Below are 16,562 nucleotides of genomic sequence, written 5' to 3' on the forward strand. Positions count from 1 at the left end.
ACGGGCAAACGCATAATTATTTCTAAAGTTGGTGGGGGGAAGAAAGGAACAGACAATTAGAAGCAACACAAGGAAGAAAAGTGTCACAGAAGCAACACCTGGTTATTGAAGCAACATTAGGAAGGGTGGGGGACATGGAAGCAACAAGGGGATGGTAAGAGAAGAGGAAGCAACTGGACAGTCCTCGGATGGGTGCAATATGAGAAGCATCTAGGGGAGCATGACAGGGAAGCGGCCATGCAGAAGAACACAAGGACAGGCAGCAGTAAAAAGGGGAAAAGATGAACACAAGGAAGAAATCTTGCAAACACTTGTACTCTATATAAGTGTTTACACCAAAAGGAAAAAAAAGTAGGTCCCTGACATTAAGCACGGACACCAGGCAAACAAGCACATTAGGAGGAAATTCTTCAAGGAGGTACTCACACAAGACCAGTTGGAACACGAAAAAGAAAGAGAGGGTAAATGAGTGACAAGGAAGCCCAACCAATGGTAAGCAGTGGGTGAGCTTTTAAGCCTCTCAATGTCCATGGTACACAACAAACCTCACAACAAACAGCACATGCACCTTCTAGTAGGCTACACTCAAAAATATATTTTCATAAAATTGGAACTGTTGTGTGGAATTTATCAGAAAATTAAACATACCCAGTTGGGTCATATAGTAATTTGTAAACAGCATGCTTCTCTCTCCATGAAGTAGCCTACTACCATGTAACAGAACAGCAGAAGGACTACATTCACTGAATGGTGTGATCATATGGAAAATGTGGCCACCTTTTTTTTTACACTATAAGGTAAATGTAAAGGAATATTTTACAACACGATACCCAAACAAAATTGCATTGCTATTCTGTATTATAAATGTAAACTCATGTTAAATACCATGTTTTTGCTGCATACTTAGGAAAAAATCTGCAACATTTTCTTATATTGTATGCTCTAACTGGGTCCTCACAAAAAACAATGACATGGCAGAATTAAAAACCAATAAAAATAAGTGTTACGACTTGAAATACAGATTAAAAATCAGACAACTGGGAAGCTATCACTAGGAACGTGTTTAGCTCCCACGGTTTGTTAAGAAAGGAAAGCACTATTGCCAATTTCTTTCTACATAGAAGGCATGACATTGAAACACGTTTTTATTTTTTTTAAATATGTTTTTATTGCAGATAGTCATTCACAGTTATACATCAGTCAATAACAGTGCAATCAGCGTTGGTAGCTACGAGATTATGGTATCATGGTTACACAGCCATTCAGCCCACAACCAGGAGGTCGGGCGGCAAATATCAATCCAATGTTATACGTGGGTTCTGTGCATTGCTAGTCATGACCAGTTATGAAGAACGGTTTGTGTCTGCTTTTCTTAAAGAACTTGTACCCCAACCAACCCAGCAGAACTATCCCTGAGGTCTAGCAGCAGATCATCAATCTCGGATCCTAAAGACATTTTTTTGAAGCTTGAAAGTCCTCCCTCCCCCCCCCCCCATCGGTGCGTTATTGGTATGTCAGAAAACATGAGGCAGGAAGTCTCTCTCTCAGCAGTCGGGGCAGCATGCATTATACCTGTCGTGCTACGGGGTTGTAGGCAGCTCGTTGCCTTCATTGTCTGTGTCACTTTGCGTATCGTGGTCGCGTAAAGCCTGTACCAAAGCCTCCCATGCTTGCGCAGATTGAAACACGTTTTTAGTCAGCTGTTTTGTTCTACGCGTGCAGGGGACGCTTCTCTACAAAAATACGTTTGAACTGTCCCACAAGCTGTGGCAATATTTTCTGTATGAATGGCAACACTCTGCTGCCAAACAAAAGTTGCTGATGTCGGCTAAACCATTGCGCCACAATATGGTGGACGGGAGGAAACTGTGATTGACTTTTCAACTGACCAAGCAGTGAAAATTAATTACCATAAATCCGTATGTATATTGATATTAACACCTTGGCTGCTATGGGTTTTCCCCTCCTGTGCTTCTTTGTGAGCTTTCCCATTATACATGACGAGCTCAGCTCGTCATAAGCACAGCTCAACCGTGCCTCATGACGAGCTGAGCTCGTCATGAGCTTCGAAGGGGTTAAAAAATAAAATAGCAAATGCTTTCTAAAGTTTAGATCTCTTCCTACCACTTCCCAAATATATAACAAGAATTGGCAAAGCAGACAGGTCACGCCATTGAGACCTATTAGCAAGAAAGCAAGTCCAATACATCAGCTGCACAACATGGTGATGACGCAACCCTGACTTTTTGTATATGTGCACATACTTTATTTATTGGTCTGAGATGGATGGGTTAGAAAGTAAGAAGAAGAAAAAAAGAGCTCCGGGTGTGCCGTAACATGGGCTTGTGCACACAATTATGTTGTTGTGGCAGAAGCTTGTTATGGATGTTCATGTTACCTTAACTGTGATGCAGTCTTTTAGATCTTAGTACACATCACTTCGAATGCGATTGCTCCCAGGCAAAAAAATTGAAAACCTGGCTCTTCTGTTAGTTCCATCTTCTGGCTCATTCTCCCACCCCAGGATCATCCGCATGCGCCATGAGACTCCCTTGGGATGTGATATGTTGCGCAATACACGTATCCAGACTAGACTAGGCAAGGCATTCACAGCTGAGCTGGCCTGGTGGTGGATGTGCAGATTTATGGTGGATGTAATAAAGAGAACTAAACATGATTTACTGTTTGGAGGTGTTCTCCTAACAATGGCAACAGCTGAGGCGTCCACCATTGAACACAGCCTGCGAAGGTTAATGAACTTCAAGACGTTTCTTGTGGAAAGCTCTGTGATGATTGTTGCACTGCGGAGAGACTATTTTTGGTGTTTTGGAGGTTTCATCTTTCTTTAACGACTATCTACTGCCAGTGACTGCATGCCAAGATAATGTTCCTGCGTTTCCGTCTATTAATGTACTTAACGTTTTTATGTGCGAACATTTGTTTTTAAGAAGAGCACTGTGTTATAAGTAATTCCAAGGATGACAAGAGGTAGCCATGAAGTATTATCATCTTCAACTGTCATTCCTCACATACCAACAAGCACACTCACATTCTAACCACACTGTCATCAGGCATTCCAACATTCCACGCAGACATCACATTCATTCTGGCTGAGCAACTAAGAAGAGGATGCACTAGGGAGAATTAAGTCACTACACACTGTAGGTTCAAATAATGCCAGTGTGCGGGGCCCCAATATTACCTTCACGATGGAGGGAGCCATCATCTATACGAGCGTCTTCTCAGGCAGGGGCGGATTGGCAAGGCGGGCATTCGGGAATGGGCCGAAGGGCCGGTGCCTCAGTGCCCTCTGTGGGCCGTTTTTTTTCTCCCCTGTCCCAGTCCACAGAGAGTGGACTAGGAAAGGGGAGAAAAAAAACGGCCCACAGAGTGCACGGAGACAGAGACACAGAAAATGAAAGCAGCCTTGCTGTGCGGCCAGACAGCGATTGTCAGCTGTGGCCTCTCCTTCACCCCTGCCCTGACAAGCAATCAAGCTGAGGCTGGGCTGGGGAGGGGTGATTGTTTGCAATAATCGGCCACCCTGGGGGCCAGGTGTTTCTCAGGCCTTTAGGCCATTTGCACCTCGGCCCCCCCTGGGGCCCATGCAGCCCAGAAACGGTGTTAGTCTTAGCACCTCGCCCACAGCCCTTCACATTCAGGGCATAGTGGGCGAGGAAGAATGGGTCTTGCTGTGGGGGCCTGGTGATGTTTGGAATTTTTTTGTTTTATTTATTTATTTATGCGATTTTATATAGCGCGGACTTTACCCGAAGGTGTCAGAGTGCTTCACACTAGGAACAGCAGCGTTATATGAGGAGAGAAATTACAAGTGGACAAATTACAAAAGCAAACGTTAAGTTACATGAATCAAAAGTGACAATAGTGAGCAACCAAAATACAAGAGGAGCAAACGATATATTACCGGAAGAAAAAGTGATATGTGTGCAGGATACAAAAGCGTACAAAATACAAGTAGAGGTATAATACTGCAATTAATGGCAGACACTCCAGCACAAGAACAAACGTTACGTAGGCAATGGTGGCACTTGTGCAAGTATCTAAAGCAAACAAAAATGAGAGGTAGCAAACAGTGTGTTACAAGAGATAAGTGACGTGTGCAAGTTACAAAAGGGTACCATACACAGGTACAAGGGTAATACTACAGTAAATGGTAAATACTCAAACTACCAGAACACACTGGGAAGGCACTTCCCATGCACCAGCTTCACCTCAGCCTGCCCCCTGGCTACCTGGCTACCTTGGATGATCCAGAAAGCTGTGTTTTGTGCTCCCCTGCCAGGACTTTTTCCCAAGGCCTGGGGGGTTGATTAATTTACTAATTGCAGGGGCCTTACCTCTGTTCATGTGCTCCTGAGCTGAAGGTCTGGGGAGGTCTAAGTAGGTTAGTAATATATGGAGAAGTGTGGCTCACTGGTTAGAGCAGGCAGACCATGAAGCAGAGGTCAGACCCGGGACCAGGGTTCAATTCCCGGCGCGGCAGGGTCTTGAGCTCAAATGTCCACGGACTCGATAATTCTCGCTTCGGTGCCTGACCTAATCATGGGTTCACACTCTGCAACTCTGGGCATTAAGCTTGCTTAATCTCCACAATGGCCCCCCGTGGCGGGATGCCTGGCTTTCACCTTGGGGATGCCCTGTAAGGGCTATCTCACAGGGAAAAGCCAGGACGGGTTCCCAAGGCAAGCACCGAGATGCCCCCGGGTGATTTGAGCGCTATATAAGAACATACAAAAAAAAAAGTAATAGCAGGGGCTTTGCTGATTTTCAGGTGCTCCTGCGCTGGAGGGCTGGAATAATTTTGTGACAAAAAGGGGCCTTGCTATTTTTTTTAGTTGCTCAGCATGTAGGCCATTGTCACGTTGGCCCTGTGTCCTGTGCAAGAACAGTATCCTCCCACTTTCATTCCTTGTCTGTGCAAATGGTGTTTCATGAAAGGGCACGCCCCTTAAATATGGGCCACGCCCCTTGAATGTGGGCCACTTTTTTCGTCAGTGCCCGGGCCGAATTGTGATCCCAATCCGACCCTGTTCTCAGGCTGTAATTCTCATCGGAGCATTGTCTGGACCGGGCACACTCAACATGTATTCGCTGCCAGAGCGACCAGGAAGCAGTCTGCTGGCAAGGGGGAACAGTGGTTGTTAACTAAGGCAGATTAGATAACAATCATCCTACCTGCTGAGCGGAGCAACTGCCAGACTAATTCAACACTCCATAACAAAACTAAGGCAGCCCTAAACCGTGCTAAATAAAATTGTCAAGTTGTGCTTGTAATTACAATAGTGCCATCTATTGGCCAGTCATGAGGTTTTTTTTCTTCGTGGTTTAGGAAAGTCGGTGTTCGAATAATTTGTGGTTAAGGATGTCGTTGTTGTTTAGGATTCGTTGTTCAGGTCAGTCGTTTTTAAACTTTCGTAATTAAGGCTGTTTCCCGCAGGTTCCTTCTCTCTTCATTGTGTTCCTGTCAGCAAAGTTTTGTCAGCGCATGTACACCGACGTGTCTGCAATACGAGGGCATTCAGGCAGGTGCTCACCACAATATACTGTCATAGCATATTGAAATTTGGATGAGATGTATTTTCCAGCTTAACATTTCAGCTATTTCTTTTAGATTGTTATGTTAATTATTTTGGTGACCTGTATTGATTATTCTTAGATAACATAGCAGCAGGCAATAACTCTTTGACTCTTAATAGCGATTTGAGGGGGGAACATTTTCCTCAGCAAGGAAACAAGTTGTTTTACTACAATATTTATGAGAGTTTGGATGAAAGTGCTGTGGGAAATGCAGAGGGAGACCAGAGTAATATTTTTTAAATGTCAATGTTGGAAAAACATTTTGGTTCCAGAATCTATGTGGTTATGAAAAGTCATATTTTTCACAAGACAGAAGTAGGCATTAATATAGCTTTGCTAAAATTTAGCATGCACTTGCAATTTTTGGAGAACTTAGGAAGTCTTTACCCACATGGCTGCTGGGCGTTTTCCCCCCCCAGTGCTGGAAAATGCCATTTTAGTGGCACTATGACGAGCTCAGCTCGTCATCAGCACATGACACCCGTGGGTGATGACGAGCTGAGCTCGTCATCAGCATCGAAAGGGTTACTAAGCGGCAAACTGGTGCATGGCACTAACAATGCCAGAGTGCAAGTGAAGTTACTAATTAAAATTCCCACCCTCAAAGATGCTATGAACATAGTGGAGTGTATAGAATGTACGACAGGGAGGTGGGGGGGGGGGCAAGGAAATGCGGGATAACCCCACCAGCGAGTGTTAGAGAGTGGCACACCTTGAACATAGAGGACGAGGACTATTTAACGTAGGTGCACAAAGTTAGAGCTACAAATTCCAAGGGCAGTACCATACATGTCCAGAACAAAGGAAATGTGGTCAAGGATACAAAGGATGAAACTAAGCGGGTGAATTGAAAAAATGTTAGTGCTTTAGGTGTGGTAATCCCATTCACTTGTCATACTATAAATTTTGTAGGGAGTGTGGAAAAGGGGGCATCTTGCCAAGGTATGCAAGAACACAAAGGTGCAATATGTTGTTGAGCACCAACAGGCTATACTAGGAGTTTCACAGACCCAGGCCAGTGAAGTTCATCAAATGAACAAAAGTGATGTGGGGAGTTGTGGTTTATTTGCACTTTCCTATCCAAGTAAAGTTTTCTCATTAAATGCGTCTCTATGGTTTTCCATTGATGCTGTAGATAAGTTTTATGTCATTTGGAATGTACCTATGCCTTGGAACGTGAGTAAGAAGCGGTTGGAGTTGGTTGGAGCAGAGCGCGTTTTCCTGTGCACTAGGTCATTATAAGGCACTTTAAAATAAACCTTTTATTTCCAGTATTACCGACTCCTTCGCCTTCTTGAGTTGTATCACGCTACTCTAAGTTTGCGAATCTAATTTTTTTTGGAGGGCGGGGGGGGGGGGGGGGGGGGGTTATTTGCTTCAATGTTGATTTCACCCTGCTTTTATCGTTCGTTGCATCAGAGGACGACTTTGGCCGTTCTGTCTACAGTCGTTGAGGAAGACACCAGAGTGCCAGAATCTGTTTTGTGGGTTTCATGGTCTTCGATCCGTTTAAGGTACTGTATGTTCCTTATCTTACAGTTGTGACGGTTGAGCCTCTTCCTGCGTGCCTCTCATTCCAGCACAAGAGGTATTCCTCGAGTGATTCTCCAGCCGTGCGCTGCACTGGTGACGCTGTGTTGCCCGGAGACGTCTGGTGGGCCCATCCGGATTACAGCTGCGGTCCATCTCCAGTGACAGCAGCACGCAAGACACGTTATGTGCCAGCAATCTTGGGGAAAATCCAGGAATTTGTCGTTTGGAGCTGGTCTTGCTACAGCTCAGTTGTTTCTTTCTCCCCAGTCTCATGTGTGTATTTCAGTGATGAGCACACTTTTTACAGAGCATTTCCTGGTATTCATGTGTGTATTTCACCGGTTGGAGCAACTCTTTCCTGCTGTGTATCAGTGACACACACACTTCACCAGCTATTAATGTACTTAAAGTCGTTGTGTGCACTCTGAAGGTTATTACTCTCAATCAAGTTTTTCATTTGTTTTGTGCTAATTTGAGTATATTTCTTTGCGTTTTTTTCATACAAGTCTTCTACTTATACATAATTGCTTTCTAATTTTATTTCGTTTTTAGGTACAGCAGCCATCGAACTTTTTGAGAATTGAACTCCTGTAACTGCTCCAAAAGGTCAAGGTGACAGATGGAATGTTTTCAAGGAAGCAGTTGCTAGATTGGAGAAACAGTTTGTGGATGAGCCTAATGTAATGGTTGAACAACATAGCTTTCATATAAGAAAACCGTATGCTGGTGAATCTATTGAAGAGTATGGTGCCGTACTTTGAGTGTTGGCGGCCAATTGTGAGTTTGGGGCCAACGTTGACTACTGTATAAGAGACCAATTTGTCTTCAATTGTGAGTCTAAAAAAGTCCTAGAGAGATTATTAACTTGTTGTAATCTTTGGCGGAAGTTTTGGATCTTGCAAAAGGCATTGAGAGGTCTATTCAGTCTGACAAATCCATTACGGTTGATAATGCCAAGCCTTCTCCTGTATGTGCCATTCCGTCGGTTAAGAAACGGAGTATAATGGGAACTAGGAAGAGCAGTAAACCTAGTTGCTACAGCTGTGGCTCAAAGATGCATCTTGCTAATTGTGGGGATTGTCCTGCTTTAGGAAAGAAGTGTATAAAATGCAGTAAGTATGGCCATTTTCAAAGTGCGTGCAGGGTTTCAAAAGCATCTTCAAATACATATATGAATTCCATTCCCAGCGTTCAAGATGAATTAGAAAATGTACTTACAGTGTAATATCCTTTGTCAGAGTGCATGAACAATACGTGGAGGTACCATGCAAGGCACCGTTCGGTGTTCATATTGGAGAAGGGAGTCCGGAAGTCATGGCAGACTGCAGGTCACCCATAAGTATCTTGTCTGATATTTTGGAAAATTGGTCGGATATCAACTTAAAGTACACCGATATCAACACCACAGCCTTTGGCAATTTTGATATGGGCATGTTTGGGTATTTTGAGGACAATTTGTAATTTAACCCCTTGCCCACGGCCGGAATCCCGCTCCTATGCGGCACATTCCGATCACAGGCGTGGTCATAACGGCTGAGAGCCGTCATCAGCACACGAGCAGTGTGTGCCATGACGGCTCCCGGCCGTCATCAGCATGGAAGGGGTTAAAGGACGCAATATGTTTACAAAAATGTATGTGGCCACTGATGGAAAAATTGTGGAATGGTATGATCTGGGTAAGTTGGGTAACATCTTGTGTCCAGGTACAGATTGTCACATTTGGTTGCAGGACATTTCGGTGAAATTCTGTAAATATTAGGGACTCAAGAGTGGAGTGTATTCTTGCCAAACAGTTCTGTTTTTCAGAACAAAGTAGGTCAGATAAAAGGATTCGCTCACAGGATCAAACTCATAAAAGGAGCCATCTCCGTCCAGCACAAGTGCATATGGTTCAGTTTGTGTTGTGTAAAATTTGAAGGCCCATTTGGATGCCTTGTGTGCTGAAGGCATCATCGAACCTACAGATAGTTCAGAATGGGTTTCAGCAATCGTTATACTTAAAAAGAATAAAGAATTGAGATTGTGTATGGACCGGAGGTCATTGAACAAGAATAGTGTGGTCAATACTTATCCCTTTGCCCAGAATACAAGAATTATTAGCAGCTGTCGATGGGGCCAAATATTTTTTGTAATTGAACTTAAATCTGCCTATTACCAGGTTGTCCTTGATGATTTTTCTAAAGACCTCACAGCTTTTGTTACGCGTTTGGAGTTTATAGATTTTTGAGGATGCCTTTTGGACTGGCCTCAGTGCTTTCCAGAACAACATTTTGTTTTTGTGAGAACCTGCAAGGAGCATGACAACATTTTGGATGGTGTATTAAGTGTGTTGGAGACTAAAGGTAAGACGGTGAGCAAGGATAAATGTAATGTTTTAGTCAAAGAAATTGACTATTTGGGTATTAGAATTACGAGGAGTGGCATTTTCCCCAAAGTAGATTAGGTTATCGCTTTAGACACGGCTAGCCAACCATATGGTAAGGACTCCCTGCGCTCATTTTTAGGGTTAGGTGAGTACTATACAAGGATTGTGAGAGGCTATGCTTTGATTGTGAAAACGTTGAGGCAGCTTCTTAAAAAGGGGACAGTATTTGTGTGGAATCAAGAACACAATGAGGCTTTTGTCAGGTCAAGATATTATTACGCAGGCTCCTGGTCTCAATACTTTTGATCCTAATAGAAAGACATTTGTCACTGTGGATGCCAGTGCTTTTGGCTTCGGTGTGGTTTTTACCCAGCTGGTTGAGGGTGATGAAAGAGTTATTTTATTTCTAGAGACATCAGAGGAGCAGAGAAACACTACAGTACTATTGAAAGGGAGGCCCTGGCGGTGGAAAACTTTTAAATACTTTTATGGGGGGGACAAATTTTGTTCTGGTCATAGACACCTGACATGCCATTAAGGTCGCTTGACAAACATACTCTCCTACCCGCCACCATGTGTGGCATCAAAAAGCTCCTTGCACCCTCTTTGGTAATCCACCATTCTATCCCCAACAAGCCATAGTTTACCTTTCACACTTCAACAATTTAGGGTTGATTTTGGACCCAGCCAAAAGTCCTTTCAAACTATGGAACGAAGAAACTCCACTTAAAATGTTGGGAGTGGTATGGTGCACCCACAATTTATCTCTTAAAAGTCCTCTAAAGAAAGGAAGCCACTATATGGACACTTTCTTACTACGTAGATCGAATGGGTGCATACTCAAGCACATTTTTAGTCAGCTGTTTTTTACTACTCCATGAAGAGAGGACACTTTTACAAAAATACGTTTGAACTGTCCCACAGGCCATAGTACTATTTTCTGTATGAATGGAGACACTGTGCTGCCAAAAGTTGCTGATGTTGGCTAAACCACTGCGCAACAGTAACACTGTGGTGGATGAAGAAACTGGGATTGGCTATTCAACGGACCAAGCAGTGAAGATGAATTACCAATAACACATATGTATACTCTAAATATATTAAAAAATACAACAGCAAATGCTCTGTAAAGTTCAGATCCCTCGCGTCCACTTTCCAAATATAACAAGCATTGGCAAAGCAGACAGGACTCACCTTGGAGACCTATTGCCTAAAAGCAAAACCAAAACATCAGCTGCACAACATGATTAAGCAGCCCTGACTTTGTATAGGTCAGCATTTTTGTATTTACGGATCTAAAAGTGGATGGGTTAGGAGGAAGAGGAAGGAAAAAAATTAAAAAAGTCACCAGGTATGCAATAAGATGGGCTTGTGCCACAACGTGCATACAATCGCTTCCTATTTGTTTGCAAATTGTGCTATCACAGGCACGCCAAGAGCCATGAGCAAATCTTAGTCCATTTATTTTGATTCATATGGCAGCAGATGATGACTACTACAGGCAAATCAAAAGTACACAGAACAGCAGATACGATACCGGATATTTACCTATGCATGCCTACAGGGCTGTTCATGTAGGAAGTGATGCATTTTAATACAAATGCAGAAGCAGTACAATGTACATTATTATACACATAGAAATGTAGAGCGAAATGAATTCATACATTCAGAAAATAGACTATACCATAGATACGTACTACACAATTCAATGTTCATAAAATGTCTTGGCAGCATAATGTACACTTCTGTACCATAAAGAGACCAATACAAAATAGGCATTGTTTTAGAAAAATGGTGAACAAGTCGTACAGATTAAATGGGTCAAAATACGACGAGGAAAATGATTTTTTATTAGTCATGGCATTGTACAGACGATTAAAGTGAGCAAGACTGTCTCAGTCAAACAAGTCTTCTGCTGCCGCATGAAGGGAAAAAAAGTAACTAAGATTTGCACATAACTGAGTGCAGGTGTTCGAGTTTACAAGACCTGCGGGCAATTGAGAATTAAAATATGAAATAAAGTAGAGCAATAAAAGCTTTTTAAAGCAGAAGGGCAGACAGCAGAAAGACCGACCCTCCCGTCCAAAAAACAACTAACAAAAAAACACAGTATAGGGCAATGGAGGAACATGAAACAAGAGTGGAACACAGCACACAATGTAGAGCAACACAAAGGGCTTGGGAGAACCACGCAAAGGGGTAGAGAGCTATACTAAGCATGCAGTGGGAGAAAAGGGCGAGAAAGATGGGCAGAAAGAAGTATATCGATAAATAAAAATAGCACAGGAGAAAGGGAAGCACATGAGAAAACTGAACATATACCAATAGTAAGCAGGGGTTAGGCTATACACCCATTGTAAGACGACTATAGGTCCATTTTACCCCAACAGCTCGGATGTATGGGAGGCTCAACAAGAAAGTGATTTTGAATGGAAAAACAAGGATTCGCCAACTTGAAAACTCACATGTTTACACGTGTATCCAACTGCATAGGTCAATAAAGGTAATGACATGTACACAGAAAATCAACGTGGGCAAGGCAAGCAATAAATAAACTACAGGCAAAGAGGTGAAATAGGTTTCAGCAATATTTATTTCGCCCCTGTCAGATATTTAAACGAGATGCTTCGCAGCCCTGCGTACAAGAAATTACTGGTATTTGTACGCGCTATGGACCGAACATATTCATAGACGTAACCACAAACAAACCGTACACCTAATACAAAAGCAAATAAGCAGTCTGTCACTTTGAATGCAAAAATAATGTAGCCGCCCATCAGTTTAGAAGAGAGCAATATGCCCAAATCGGATGGGAACCTCGAGTGAAATGTGGATTAAGAAACGGAATGTAGTTGGTAACCCATAAAAAAAAACTATTAAACGAAGGACCGAACTCCTTTTATGCTAGCATCCCAGTGCGTTGTTTAGCCAGTGGTGGACGGCTTCAAGCTACCGCTCTCAGAGAGAATCTTTATCACGTTGGGGATGTCGATGCCCCTGAAGGCCGGGTTAGTGGCAGCGATCTTGCGAAGAGTTGCCGAAACCTCCGCGGCGTCCATGTTCTTAATGCTTGTGAAAAACTCGATTGTGGCTTTGTTGGTCTCCTGTAGAGGTCCAAGTGAGCCCCCGGGAAAGCCCTGCGGGGCCTGAGTATTTGTTGCTGCAGGACCTACGTTCTTGGGATTCTGAGATGTTGAGACAGGAGGCATTTTGTTCGAAACTGGGATGGTAGGGGTCGGGTTAGTGCCAGCAGCTGATCGACTTGCCTCGGCGTTGTAGGGAGACACCAACATCTTCTGGGTAGGAGGGTTTTTCGGTGGGTACTCTGTATATATATTATGACCAGTAACTGGAGGGGCTTCCGTTTGTGGCTGGGCTACATTTTCTGGGGGAGCTGCTGCCACCTCTGCTTTAGCTTTGGCCTTTTCCCGATACTTTACTAAAGACTGTGTGAAACTTTGAGTGACTTTCAGGACAAATGTAGCATCGTCCTCGCAGGTGATCTGGAACTGCCTCAGGTATTCAAGCAGTTCCTTCTTGGAAGCAAAGCCATCGTCGTTTTTCTCTGGTACCTGTTGTTGCTTTTTAGTAGCCTCGGCATGAACCCTTTTCAGCTCCTGAAAGGATGGGCTTGGGCCGGGGTTAGTAGCGGGTGCCGCAGGTGGGGCTGCCGGTTCGACGCAGAAGTCGTCACTGGTAAAGTCGATTCGCTTCGACTTATATGTCCCGAGGTCCTCGTCGTCTATTCCGTACTTTCTTTTAAGCAGTTGTGCGTCTGTCACCACAGTGATCTTTTTGCGGCCGTCTGTTTCCTCCACCTGCGCGGCAAGTAGCTTAAGCTTCTTGTGCAGCTCGGAGCCGCGGCCCGTTACTTCGGCGAGTTCGGGATGGTGCTTGGTGAGATAAGCCAGTCGGTGTTTCGCACCCACAACGTGCATGAACATGTTAGTGAGGCCAGCTTCGCAGCTGCACAGTACACACTCGTAGTACATATAACTACCCTGCGAACGATACTCAAACAGGTACTCAAGTCCCACAGCAGGTTCGGTGCTACGACACCCATCCAGTTGTTCCTCCAGGGTCCGCGCAGAGCTGGAGTCCATTTCAGTAATAGCGCAATCGGGTACCTTCCCGGGGCCAGCGGGTTCAGAAGTCATCGGTTTAACAATCCCATGTGCTTTCAATGCCTTCTCGAGCATCTTGTGCTTGGAGCCCAGAAAGTGCGTCTGCAGGTTCACGGCAGAGGCGCACGCCACCTTGCAGATATTGCACCAAAAAGCGTGAACGCTGCCCGCGCTACTTTGGGCGTTATCCATGACTAACCGGGCGGTGATGCGCTGTAACAGAAAGCCCTAGCTGGCGTCAGACTCTCAAGGCTCGCGGTTCTCGCACAGAGTTCAAAATGGAGACGCACCACGACTCTCTCGAAACTCGTCAGATGTTCTCGCGCATCTAAAGCGCGTAAATGGGCGTGGTTGCCGTTAAGGTTTCTCTTCCGGGGAACGAATGTTAGACTTCTTTAAGTATATCCGTCTCTGAAAGTCCAAGGCGTGCTTTCGAAACTCTTGAGTTTTTCTATATATTGCAGCAGTTGTGACGATTACACATAATATGGTAGTCGCCACTGTCAAGTAAACATATCGTGGCAAGAAGATATTTTGGGAAACAAGGATTTTTGTTCGCGCTCTAGTGTTTCTCGATACTGTGCACGCACAAGACGCATGCGCTGCGCAAGTCAAGTGACGCAAAGGATGGGAAATGCGTGTCATTGTGCACTCTCGACGCCCTGTTGGAGCAGGTTAGCTCGGCGGCCATCACACTACGGGCGGATGTGGACGGAGTCCGCCGTTTACCGAAAGGCAGCGCGAATACGATACGTCTCTTAGGTAATGGGAGGGGATCTCTCCGTGATAGCGTCACAAACCGAGGCTTGGGCCGACGGTTGGCAGCGGTTGTACTTACCGCACGATTGTCCTTAGTGATTGCTGTCCGTATCAGGCGCTAGCAACTTGAGGTTTTTTTTTTTTTGTGTTTTTGTTTTTTTGCTTCAGAGGGAGATGCCCACTTGGGTTTTTGTCGTGATGTAGCCTTACATGTTCTCCGAAGCGAACGAATATATAGAACGAGCGAAGCATCCTGGGATGAATAAATTATGCAAATTGGTTGTGGCCCTGTTGTTTTAATCGCACTGTACCTGAAATGTTGCTCCATGCCATTAGTTTCATTGTGAACTCTGGCTCAGTTGCACCTAACCCGCGAATGGAGGGTATGAGGAACGTATTTTGCTTAAGTAATCTGCTTAGCCATTGGGACTTTTTTGTTTTTAAATGTGTTGTAATCATGAAAGACACCAAGGCTGGTAACTGTAGAAGTGCACAGGCCCCCTCCCAAATGATCACTCCGAGGCAGGTGTAAGGGGAAATACTAATTTATTAATTTAGGTAATCTCGGGGGAAGAGCGCCGGGCGTCTTGTAGGGATCGCGCTCTGCCGGGCTCTGAGCGGCGCAAACAGCCGTTCGCGCATGCGCAGCACCGCGTTCTCTGCCGGCGCGTGTTACGTCACACGCAGGCCGGCTGCCACTAGAACGCTAACACCACATATCTCCTCCTTTTACACAACGGACATTTACAGTTCAATGTTCAATGTTTTCTCACTCAAAGTCTCTGAGGTGTGAAGGTCTGACTATCACTCTCTCAGCGCGCATGCGTCTTACCGGAGTGGAGGCTTCATGGACAACCTCGGGAGCGGGGCTCCTCACCTTTTCTCTTCCTTGACCATGTCCCATTCTCCTGGGTGTCGCCTCTTCTTTTGCTGGTGTTTCCTTCACACTCGTCTCAACCAGTTCTTCACTCTCTATGCACGCATCTCTGCCTCCCTGACTTTTGTCAACTGACTCTCTTTCTTCAGTTTCTCCTTCTTGTTTTTGAACGGAAGTGCAGTTTCCTTTCTCCTCCAGCCATTGCACAATTTTGTTTATCTTCGCCATGCGATCCTGAGACCACACCTTTCCATCGCTAAGGAGGGGCTGCTCTGCTGTACACTTCCTCCACTTGTAGGGGTGGGCTGTATTTGCTTTCTCCCTTCCTCAGTACTGCTTGTTTAACTCTCACCCATTCCCCTTTTTCCAAAGTCGAGTCCTTCACTCTCTTTCTCTGATTGTAGTGGTCTGTGTACACTCTTTGGGCCTTCTCCAAGTTGTGCTGGACTACGGCAGGCGACCAATTACTGGTGACCGTTTTTTCTCTCCATACTACATTGTCTTTCGTGAACGGATGCCTGCCTCTAAGGATATGGAAGGGACTGTACCCTGTTGCAGTGGGAGTGATTCTGTACGCCCACAGCATTCTCAGAATTTCTGCCTCCCAGTCTTTTCCTTGCATAATGGCAGCTTGAATTTACCCCATAAGAACTCGGTTAAACCTTTCCACCTTTCCATTGCTAGCCGGATGATACACTGAGGTGTGTTTGGACTTTATTCTGTTCCTCTCTGTGTATCGGTGCCACTTATCGGATGTGAATTGCGGGCCATTGTCTGTCAATATAGTCCTCAGGATGCCTTCCCTTAGGAATACCGACGTGAGGAATTTTATGACTACATCCGAGTCCATTTCTTTCTGCACATGCACTTCTGGCCATTTGGAATACTTGTCCACCAGTACACACAAGTACTTGGCCGTTCCTTGTCCATCCAGTATCGGCCCTAGGATGTCAACAGCAAGATCTTCCCATGGATCACGGGGTTGTTCAAAATTACCCAACGCCGGCCTCAAAGGTTTGAGCACCTTGTCTGACTCCTGGCATTGGTTGCAGTCCCTGACATGTCTCTCGATCTGGATGTCCAGTCCTGGCAACCAGTACATCTGCTTCATCCTCGACTTGGTCTTCACGATGCCGAGGTGACCGTCATGCAGTTGGTTCAGCAATGTAGAGATTAGCTTTTCTGGTGGCACCACCTTGTCCCCGCGATACAGAAATGTTCCTGAGTCACTCATGGATAACTCCTCTCTCACTTCATACAGTTTCCTAGGCACCTCCTTTAGCCTTTTCTTTTCTGGCCACCCATT

The 16,562-nt window shown here is 44.8% G+C and overlaps 2 protein-coding genes across 2 annotated transcripts in view; one reads left to right on the forward strand and one right to left on the reverse strand.

Moving 5' to 3' along the window:
• Window positions 1–12,071: 12,071 nt before the first annotated feature.
• Window positions 12,072–13,945, reverse strand: LOC147722285 (uncharacterized). Its single transcript, XM_086964794.1, has one exon. It carries the CDS (start codon window positions 13,810–13,812, stop codon window positions 12,421–12,423), a length of 1,392 nt encoding a protein of 463 aa, XP_086820920.1. The 5' UTR covers window positions 13,813–13,945; the 3' UTR covers window positions 12,072–12,420.
• Window positions 13,946–14,237: 292 nt separating this feature from the next.
• The window catches only part of LOC147722286 (THAP domain-containing protein 1 B-like), a 143,305-nt gene continuing 140,980 nt past the window's right edge, over window positions 14,238–16,562 (forward strand). The window contains exon 1 of the mRNA XM_086964796.1: window positions 14,238–14,382. The gene's annotated coding sequence lies outside the window, so the exon portion shown is untranslated. The remainder of the gene's footprint in view (window positions 14,383–16,562) is intronic.

This window comes from Lissotriton vulgaris, chromosome 4_1 (genome assembly GCF_964263255.1).
Source record: "Lissotriton vulgaris chromosome 4_1, aLisVul1.2, whole genome shotgun sequence".
Lineage (NCBI taxonomy): Eukaryota > Metazoa > Chordata > Amphibia > Caudata > Salamandridae > Lissotriton > Lissotriton vulgaris.

Excerpts from the sequence above, each read along its gene's own strand:
- LOC147722285 (XM_086964794.1), bottom strand. The coding sequence starts at position 13,812 with ATGGATAACGCCCAAAGTAGCGCGGGCAGCGTTCACGCTTTTTGGTGC.